The sequence below is a fragment of the Giraffa tippelskirchi genome, chromosome 7 (assembly GCF_054371585.1).
Source record: "Giraffa tippelskirchi isolate mGirTip1 chromosome 7, T2T-mGirTip1v1.2.pri, whole genome shotgun sequence".
Lineage (NCBI taxonomy): Eukaryota > Metazoa > Chordata > Mammalia > Artiodactyla > Giraffidae > Giraffa > Giraffa tippelskirchi.
Genome location: NC_137281.1, coordinates 91,191,607 through 91,202,167, shown reverse-complemented (window position 1 = coordinate 91,202,167; position 10,561 = coordinate 91,191,607). Strand labels below are relative to the sequence as shown.

Below are 10,561 nucleotides of genomic sequence, written 5' to 3'. Positions count from 1 at the left end.
TTAACTAAATAATTTATATGAATCATGTTTTTAACTTCTTGAAATTTATGATTTGATCATTTTGGAGGCTCATCAAAGTATCCAAATGGACACATCTTCTGGAGTCAATATATTTTATTTCCAAAGCTGTGCCCTTATAGGGATATTTAAGCCCAGACACGTCTCTTCCTAGTTTCCAGAGTGGATCCGAAGCAGACTGAGTTAACCTTCAGAGACACTGATCTCTGTTTTGTTTTCTGCTTTGGTAGTTTTTTTGCTGTTGATTTGTTTGTTTCTGGGTCTTGGCCAAGTTTGCCTCCAGTCCTGGTTTATACAGGGCTGATAGATTATTCCACACTGGTGGTAACATAGATTGTGAATTTCATTTCATAATCTGGACATTTGGCAATCTCTACTGAGATGGTGAGGATCTGTCATGGGTTGAACTGTCTTCCCTCAAAATTCATTTGCTGAAGATCAATCCCCAGTACTTTAGAATGTGAGGTTATTTGGAAATAAGGTCATTACAGAGGCAATGAGGTATGATGAGGAAATTACAGCAAGCCCTTATGTACAGTAAGGAAATTACAGGGCTTTTTTACTCTCCTCCTTCACTTTCCTCAAGAGGCTCTTTAGTTCTTTGCTTTCTGCCATAAGGGTGGAGTTATCTACATATCTGAGGTTACTGATATTTCTCCCAGCAATCTTGATTCTAGCTTGTGTTTCATCCAGCCCAGTGTTTCTCATGATATACTCTGCGTATAAGTTAAATAAACAAGGTGACAATATACAGCCTTGACGTATTCCTTTTCCTATTTGGAACCAGTCTGTTGTTCCATGTCCAGTTCTAACTGTTGCTTCCTGACCTGCATACAGATTTCTCAAAAGGCAGGTCAGGTGGTCTGGTATTCTCATCTCTTGAAGAATTTTCTACAGTTTTATTGTGATCCACACAGTCAAAGGCTTTAACATAGTCAATGAAGCAGCGGTAGATGTTTTTCTGGAACTCTCTTGCTTTTTTGATGATCCAAGAGATGTTGGCAATTTGCTTTCTGGTTCCTTTGCCTTTTTTAAATCCAGCTTGAACATCTGGAAGTTCACAGTTCATGTACTGTTGAAGCCTGTCTTGGAGAATTTTGAGCATTTCTTTACTAGCATGTGAGGTGAATGCAATTGTGTGTTAGTTTGAGCATTCTTTGGCATTACCTTTCTTTGGGATTGGAATGATAACTGACCTTTTCCAGTCTTGTGGCCACTACTGAGTTTTCCGAATATGCTTGCATATTGAGTGCAGCAGTTGCACAGCATTGTCTTTTAGGATTTGAAATAGCTCAATTGGAATTCCAACACCTCTGCTAGCTTTGTTCACAGTGATGCTTCCTAAGGCCCGCTTGACTTCGCATTTCAGGATGTCTGGCTCTAGGTGAGTGATCACACCGTTGTGATTATCTGTGTCATGAAGATCTTTTTTTGTATAGTTCTCCTGTGTATTCTTGCCACCTCTTGGTGAGGTTAATGGTGACCTCCTCCAAGACAGCTTATGCCACACCCAGGTCTGCTGCACCCAGAGCTCCTGCCCCTGTGGCAGGCCACTGCTGATCTGTACCTCCACAGTAGACACTCAGATACTCAAAGGCAGGTCTGGCTCAGTCTCTGTGGGGTCTCCTGGTGTGCACAAGGTTTTGTTTGAGCCCTCTGAGCATCTCTGGTGGATATGAGGTTTGATTCTAAATGTAATTTCACCTCTCCTACCAACTTGCTGGGGTCTCTCCTTTGCCCTTGGATGTAGGGTATCTTTTTTGGTGGGATCCAACATTCACCTGTTGATGGTTCTTCAGCAGTGAGTTGTAATTAATTTGGGCGTCCTCACAGAAGAAGATAAATGCATGTCTTCCTACCCTGTCATCGTGATTTTCTCTAGTGAATATTCTCTTGAAGAATACTGGCAACCTCCTTATTTGAACCTCCTTGACATCAATTTTTATCCCTTGCCTCTAAACTAAATTCTGAGAATCTGTTCTTCCCGCTGTTGAAGAACAGCTAAACCACCTCATGAGATGCTCAAAGAAGAGAAATAAATCCTTCAACAGCAGCTGGAATAGGAGCCTGGTGTAAACTGAAGAATTTTGCCCACCATGCAGTTCTACAAGGTCTGAATTATTAGCCACAGCAGTCACTGACCTGCAATACAATAGTTTTCTTACGTGCTTCCAGAGAAATTCCTGGTTCCTTGCCCTCCGCATCGCTCCTTTATAAGCCTTATCTATGCTGCCTGGGCTAGAGTTACACGGACATGCCCTCATCTGAAAGATAGTTTGCAGTGTGTTACATTGCTCACCGAGTGGCCGCTGCCACTTTCCTGTAGTCATGTATGATTGTGAGAGCTGGACCATAAAGAAAGCTGAGCGCTGAAGAATTGATGCTTTTGAACTGTGGTGCTGGAGAAGACTCTTGAGAGTCCTTTCAACTGCAAGGAGATCAAACCAATCAATCCTAAATGAAATCAGTCCTGGATATTCATTGGAAGGACTGATGCTGAAGCTGAAGCTCTGATACTTTGGCCACCTAATGTGAAGTACTGACTCACTGGAAAAGACCTGGATGCTGGGGAAAATTGAAGGCAGGAGGAGAGGGGATGATAGAGGATGAGATGGTTGGATGGCATCACCGACCTGATGGACATGAGTTCGAGCAAGCTCTGGGAGTTGGGGATACACAGGGAAGCTTGATGTGCTGCAGTCCATGGGGTTGCAAAGAATCAGACATGACTGAATGGCTGAACTGAACTGAACTGAAATTACTACATTAAATTTGTTAGCCTTTTTAGAAAAAAATTATCATAAGAAATTACTAGCTCAACAGCATTTTTATACTATCCAGATTCACACAATCAAAATATATTCTTGGACAATTCAGATTGATTTGATAATATTTTTTATAAAACAGCTATAGGTGTTGTCCCTGACCTTATCAGTATAGACTGTAAAATAAGAATTTAAAATTAGAAAAATACAAACTAAACGATTAACCAATTTGAGTAATACTTCTAAGAGTTCTCTGGTGTATCCAGTTAAACTTGACATTTAATATCCTTAGCAATTTAAAGACCTTGGTTTAGTAATAAATACAGTATTTAATGGATGTTCTTTGGGTAATTTTTAAATAAGATTGAATATTGAATCATTGGTCAGGGTGTTTGTGTGTGTGTCTTTGCATGTGTGACTTTTGTGTATGTCTTGATATACTATATATTTTTATTAAATTACAGAGCATGTTCATTTTTGTTGCTTTAAGATTTACCATGTGTAAGAAGGTGTGAGTAGAATGTGTGTAGGGTGTTGAGGGTTATATTAGTATGCTCAGGAGTTTGCTGGTATACTAAAATGATTGTATATGATGTATTTTGTATATAAAATATATATATATACACACATAATTTTGAAAAATAAGTCTGAAACAATGCAATGAATGTGTTTAAATAATTTTGGCAAAGTTTACACAACTCAGGTTTTTAGGCTTGTTTAAAACTTAGGAATGCTTTGCTAAAATATTACATTAAAGGAAAACTAGGACTTGGTTTTCTCTGTTAGAATGACATAAATTTATCTTGGGAAATTCATTTTTTTTTAAAACTAGAAGCAGTAAATGTTATTATCCATCTTCTGTGTTATTTTCCTAGCACAGAGTCTAGTTCACAAAGTCTCTTATAAAAAGAGGCTTTTAATTGAAGAGAAGAAAGCAAATTTCCCCCCTAAATACATATTGTTACGTAAAACTTTATTTCAGCTTCTTATGAAGTGGGGTGTGGTATATACTATAATAAATACAATATTCTTTATTGTGCATCCATGCTAAGTCGCTTCAGTCATGTCTGACCCTTTGTGACCCTATGAACTGTAGCCTGCCAAGCTCCTCTGTCCAAGGGATTTTCCAGGTAAGAATAATAGAGTGAGTTGTCATTTCCTCCTCCACGGGATCTTCCACACCCAGGGATCGAACCTGGATCTCCTGCATTGCAGGTAGATTCTTTACCACTAAGCCACCTGGGAAACCCCTACTCTTGCCATTTAGTTATTTCCACCTTACTCAAACACCACAGCTGAACTTCTGTGACCAAAGAGTTCTTGAAGATGTGAAACTGTTGAGTAGGCAACTCATAATAATACAGTAGAGCAATTGTAAAGGGGAGAAGTAAGGGAAGTTAAAAGGGAACAGAGCAGCAAATGCAGGGAAGTAGGAAAAGGAGGAAGAATAATGGGACAGGAAGAAAGAGAGGAAAGTCTAAGAAAGGAGAGGGAAAGAAGGAAAAGTTTTTCCTAGCTCAGAGACCATAAGTGACTGAGGAAAAATGAAAAGAAAGAATTAGAAAGAAAAGGGAAATGACAGTCTAATGGGGTTGAGTAGCAAAATGCTAATTATAGAGAAAAACTGTGGTTTTTCCCAGCTCTTTGTCTTCCAAGAACAACTCCCATGGCTTCTACTGGAGATGTGTGACCTCATACATGCATGTTCTGAAAGATTCTGTGTTCTTGCTCTTGAAGATTCTGCCCTCTTTGTACAACCCTGGAAGAAAGCCAAATGTGGGCAAGCTGCAGCATCCAATATGAAGACTCAGTTCAGTTCTCACTTAGTGAGTCTCCCATTAGGTGCTGATAGGAATTCCTGTCTGTGAGACATGTTGTTCAATAACTAAGTTGCATCCGACTCTTTGCCACCTCATAGACTGTACCAGGCTCCTCTGTCCTCCACTGTCTCCCAGAATTTGCTCAAATTCATGTTCATTGAGTTGGTAATGCTATCTAAATACCTCTGTGAGACATGCTTCTGTTAAAAAAAGACAGATTCTCTTGTCTGAAGGCCTTAAAGAAGTATTCCATGTTTTGTATTTGTAAAAATTACTCCGTATAAATATTATTCCTTAGGAACTGAGGCTCAAGATTACTGTAAACTTTGATTGAAAATACTTCATATGTAATTCCTTTTCTATTTTCAGAAGTGAATGTCCCTCCCTTCTGAGTGAAAGACAAAATAGATTCTACATCAGTGTGCTTAGTAAAATCAAAGTAGGATGAAGAAAAGATTTTCTCTTGAGTTTGGCCACCAGTAATTAACATCAGTAATCAACAAGGGCTCTTCACAATACAAGCATCACTCAAGAGATCTTTCTATAACTCACTAGCTGTCTCCATACCCTCCTCATTGCCACCTTCATTTCTTGATTCCTGAATGTGTAAATAATAGGATTCAGGAGAGGAGTGAGAACTGCATCAAAGATGGCCAGAAACTTATCCAGGGGTATAGAGGGAGATGGCCACATGTAGAAAAATATCAAAGGACCAAAGAACAAGACTACTATACTGATGTGAGCTGAAAGTGTGGACAGAGCCTTGGATGAACCCACTGAAGACTGTTTCCGAACAGTGAGAATGATGATAATGTAGGAAATGATCAGAATGAAGAAGGAGCCAACAGAGATGAATCCACTGTTGGCTGTAATCATGGACTCTAGTTGGTATGTGTCTATGCAGGCAAGTTTGATGAACCGAGGAAGGTCACAGTAAAAAGTATCTAACACATTAGGACCACAGAAGGGTAATTTTACCACAAAAGCTAGTTGAACCATTGAGTGGATAAGGCCAATCATCCAGACAGCCACTATAAAGAAAACACACATCCTTGGGCTCATGATGGTCAGATAATGGAGGGGCTTACATATGGCAACATATCTGTCAAAGGCCATGGCGATAAGCAGCACCATCTCCACCCCACCAATGACATGGATGAAGAAGATCTGAGCAATGCAGCCTCCAAAGGAGATGACTTTATGCTTTCTGAAAAGATCATATATCATTTTGGGAGAAGTGACAGAAGAAACTCCTAGGTCAATAAAGGAGAGGTTGGCCAACAGAAAGTACATGGGAGAGTGTAAGTGAGGGTCACAAGTCACAGTGAGAATAATGAGGGAGTTTCCCATCATGCTTGCCACATAAAATGTGGAGGAGAACACTAAGAGGAGAAGCTGTATTTCCCAGGAGTTGGTGAGTCCCAGGAACACAAACTCTGACACCACAGACTGATTTGCTCCATCCATGGACTTTGTTAGCATTGCTATACAAAGGAGGACAAAAGGAGAAAGTGTAAATTATGATAATACTGAAGAAAAAAAGGTCAAACTTGTGCAGCTTATTTCAACTTTAGTGTTTAAACTGGTCTAGAATACTTATGGCCTATAAGTGTAATCACACAGAAAAATTAGTTGTTCTTATGTGAGGTTGTTCTTATCACCAACTTGTCTCTGCAGTTAATACCTTCTGCTTCCTGTCAGGGTTGATGCCCTAATATTAGTCATGACATACAAGATGGTCAGCACGAGTAAGAGGAAGTCAACCCCAAAACTTTTGATTTTGCATTTAAAACTATAATGTTATTGACCCCAGTTCCACTGAAGTAAGAGGTGCATAGAGGAAGGTGCAGGTCCATAAACTGTCTTTCTAGTTTGCTCATTGAGGTACAGAATTTATGAGTATTTAGAAACTTCTCTAGCAATTTGACATTACAGTGACATATGTTTCTGATTTTATTTGTTTCCCAAAGTAAGAGTCCATGAAAGACTACAGACTAAAGAAAAATGCTTCAACAAAGGTAATTTGAGAAACACTGCTTTAGTGTACTTAGAACATGATTTGAAAATTTTAAAGCTATGAAATGTGTAACATAGTGAAAACCAGTTTGTACAAGTCTTGATATAAGGTCTTATCACATTATTTTGTAATTATTTATTCTTATTTAGAGATATATCCTAGCTTAGGAAAGAAAATAATGTTTCTGGATTTATATTACAAAGATATATACATATATAATTTTCAGCCACTGACAGCTTTATCTTGGGGGAGTTGCTTAAACTCTTTGAACCTTAGTTTATTTATCTATGAAATCATAATTAGTAAAATAATTAATGTATATTAATCATATGGCAGTATTAAGCATTCAGTAAGTGTTATGCTTCTATTTATTTCAACTGCCCTGATAGCACTCAACACTGTGGAGTGAATGAATAAGAAAACAAAAAATATTGACCAACAGGGACCATCAAGCTTTCATATCATAAAATATATTTCAGTAAATAATTATAAAGAATATAATATTTACATCCTATTAATTATATTAATTAAGCTATTTTCTGCAAGTTTAATTCCTTTGCTTTCAAAGAACACTGTATATATTAGTAATAACACCACAAATGTAATTTATTATTTGTTTCTCTTTCCTGACTAGGCTGCAAGCTACATGAAATTATAGACCATATCTGTCTTCTTCATTGCAATGAACCAAAAACTTAGAATCACAAATATAGATTTGCTGAAAAGGTAAATTAAATGTATTTACTCTGGTTAGAGACTGATTATGTGAAGAAAGAAGGAATACAGTTACAAGTTGGGGAATTTAGGAAAATGAAAATTTTACATAAAGGAAAATGAAAATAGGGAATAGGATTAAAATAACAGCTTTCAATCTAGTGAAAGAGACTAGTGAACTCAGTGAGATCCACTTCAGGAACTGTTGTAGCCACGCGTTCCTGGAAACAAATTCACTCAGAAGGACAATGCAGATAGTGGAGCGCAGTTTATTCCACTGGCGGGCCCAAGGCAGAGTCTCCTCTTAGCCAAGGACCCTGACCAGTTTTTGTGAAAACCTTATATACCCTAAGTGTACATGCACAAACCCACTTCCCCAAATTCCCTGACAATCAAAGTTAACCTGTGATTCATATGCCTTAAGCCTAGGTAGTTAACAGTAGACAATTATCGATAGGCCTGTGGTCATACCCCAATAAGCATAATAGAATGTATGATTCTATTCGGTTACACAGATAATCAGGGTATTCTTTTAGCCACGGAGAGCCCTGGGGCTCTTCCATCTGGGGGGTCTGGTTTTCCTGTTGGTATGTCGTTTCCATAGATACTGGGCATATAACTCAAAGTCCACAGTCTGGCCCAAGATGGAGTCCTGCTTTCAAGACAGAGCCTGTTCTGTGTCCTCCTTCAGAACTACTGACAAAATCAATATCCTTTATTTATGAAAATCCCTAGTCATTATAGATTAGGAAATAAATACCTAAATATGTAAAATAACTTGATCCAAACCATAAGTTTACTTAGTGTTAGCACTTATACTCAGAGAAGGCAATGGCAACCCACTCCAGTGTTCTTGCCTGGAGAATCCCAGGGACGGCGGAGCCTGGTGGGCTGCCATCTATGGGGTTGCACAGAGTCGGACACGACTGAAGTGACTTAGCAGCAGCAGCAGCAGCAGCAGCACTTATACTAGAACCCAAATCTACTGACTCCAAGATCAGTCCTATTTTCTGTTTATTTTTTCCTTAGTCATGACTTTCTGAGGATACAGTCTCAACAAAAACATGTGACAGAGTGATAGTAGAGAAACTGTTGAGGAAAGATAAGCCCCTATTATAGCTGATGACAGTCATTTATTATCAAGCTGGTAACTGCTGCCTAGGTTTCCATGATTAATCACCCCCAATAACCTTTTATCACTAATAAATGTACCTCAGTGTCCTGGGAAACTTGGCAGCTTGCTAAAACATTTGTTCTTACTCTATTTGTCCAGGCAAGTACTCTTATTTGGAACATAAGGTTTTTTGGATGAACTCATGATAGAAAATGCCAGCTTAATTTGTTCTATTCAACCTCTCTATCTCCTGAGGGGCCTCAGACACCATAAGAGGATCATTATCACCTAACCACTCAAAAGTCTCCATAAAGTTGCCTGTATTCAATTTCTACCTCCTTAAGAAATCATTCTTAATTCCTCCAACCTGAATAGTTTTCTGCTTCTAATGTTTCCTTTTAACTCCCCCAATAAATTATAGGGCTATTCTACCACTGTATTTCTTTATAAGCACCACAGTTGCTGCTGCTGCTGCTGCTAAGTCACTTCAGTTGTGTCCAACTCTGTGTGACCCCATAGACGGCAGCCGACCAGGCTCCCCCGTCCCTGGGATTCTCCAGGCAAGAACACTGGAGTGGGCTGCCATTTCCTTCTCCAGTGCATGAAAGTGAAAAGTGAAAGTGAAGTCGCTCAGTCGTGTCTGACTCTTAGCGACCCCACGGACTGCAGCCTACCAGGCTCCTCCATCCATGGGGTTTTCCGGGTGAGAGTACTGGAGTGGGGTGCCATCGCCTTCTCCTAGCACCTCAGTACCTAGAGGAATTAACAGGTCTTCAGTAAAATGCTTGAGTTCCTCATTCTAGTCAAAGTATATTGAAGTTGATCATTTATCTCAATGTGGAATCAGGGACAACAGACTCCATTTGGGACTTTCTGTTGAGACTGTATATATGATTTCATTATTCTTTGACTTCATCTCAATTTAGCTCTTATCATATTCTATAACAACTGTTCCTATTATTTTTAAAAGAAGCTGCATGGGATAATGAAATGAGTATAGGCTTTAATATCTGAAAAATTATATTTCACCTTCTGTCACCTAATACTTGGTGACTTTGGTAACATACATTTCATATCTGACCCCTTTTCCCATTTGTAGAATGGAGAAAATGAATGTCTTTCAGAACTGGGAATGTGAGACAATATTTATCATCAAATCTAATTAATTTCTCTTCTTTAATGTCTCTGGTAATGGAAGTAATATATATATATCCACAATGAGGTTATATATAAGTAAATTGTAAGTTAATACAGTGAAATGAAATGAATTATTTGAAAAGTTAACTAAATGAACCAGATTTATATTTATCATTATGAAAAACTCAAATATTTTATATTGAATGAAAAACAGAATTGTATACTAATATAAATATCATTTTATATGTTTCAAAACATTATTGACTATAAATATATATGCATGCAATAGAAGTATTAAAGTTTGAAGAAGAATGCTATCCAACAATATCAGAATAGTGATTTTCTCTGAGGAGGAAAAGAGAAGAATCTGATAGGATGAGTGATTTCAATTTTACTTCCAATGATATACTCTCAAAACAAATTTGTTAAATAACAAGTGTCCATTAATCTTGAAATTAAATACCCAATCATACAGTTTGGGGGTACTTTTCAAATGAGTGAAATTGTCAGAATTTCTTTTTTTAATTTAATGCATTTGCCATGGATCCATTCCTTTCTCTTTCCATTACCTACCCCTACTTTCATCAGTTCTCGCTACATCTATCACAAACATCTCATCAGAATTCTCTTCTCTTTCAAGTACTTTCTCTTCCAACAAAAATATATCAATTCTCAAAACATATCCAATCATATTGTTAAAAATTTAGTGTGTGCCTTTTTACCTTCATGTAAACCACAAAGTTCTAACAGAGCATTCAAAGTCCTATGGAGTCTGGTTCTTTTCAACCTCATTTCCTATCTCCTTTTTCCTGCTTCTTGTCTTACACTCAATGATCCAGCAACACCTGTTTATTATCTGAAAATGCCACACATTGTATATTCTTCCATGTCTTTAATTATACAGGTTCTTGTTCACCAACTCCCTTTCCACCATCTCCATGCGCTGCTCACACCAGAAATTAAACACGTTATAATG

At 38.0% G+C, this 10,561-nt stretch overlaps 1 protein-coding gene and 1 pseudogene across 2 annotated transcripts in view; one reads left to right on the top strand and one right to left on the bottom strand.

Moving 5' to 3' along the window:
- The first annotated feature begins 4,534 nt into the window (after positions 1-4,534).
- The window catches only part of LOC145512678 (olfactory receptor 4F3/4F16/4F29-like), a 60,980-nt pseudogene continuing 54,953 nt past the window's right edge, over positions 4,535-10,561 (top strand). Inside the window, exons 1-4 of the transcript XR_014058685.1 lie at positions 4,535-4,609; positions 4,973-5,491; positions 6,574-6,621; positions 7,255-7,346. The product of XR_014058685.1 is annotated as an olfactory receptor 4F3/4F16/4F29-like (transcript). The remainder of the gene's footprint in view (positions 4,610-4,972; positions 5,492-6,573; positions 6,622-7,254; positions 7,347-10,561) is intronic.
- LOC145512690 (olfactory receptor 4F3/4F16/4F29-like) lies at positions 4,563-6,085 on the bottom strand. Its single transcript, XM_081506979.1, has one exon. The coding sequence runs from the start codon at positions 6,083-6,085 to the stop codon at positions 5,132-5,134; it is 954 nt and encodes a 317-aa protein (XP_081363105.1). The 3' UTR covers positions 4,563-5,131.

What these genes read in the sequence shown, in the direction of transcription:
- LOC145512690 (XM_081506979.1), bottom strand. Translation starts at nt 6,085, where the DNA reads ATGCTAACAAAGTCCATGGATGGAGCAAATCAGTCTGTGGTGTCAGAG.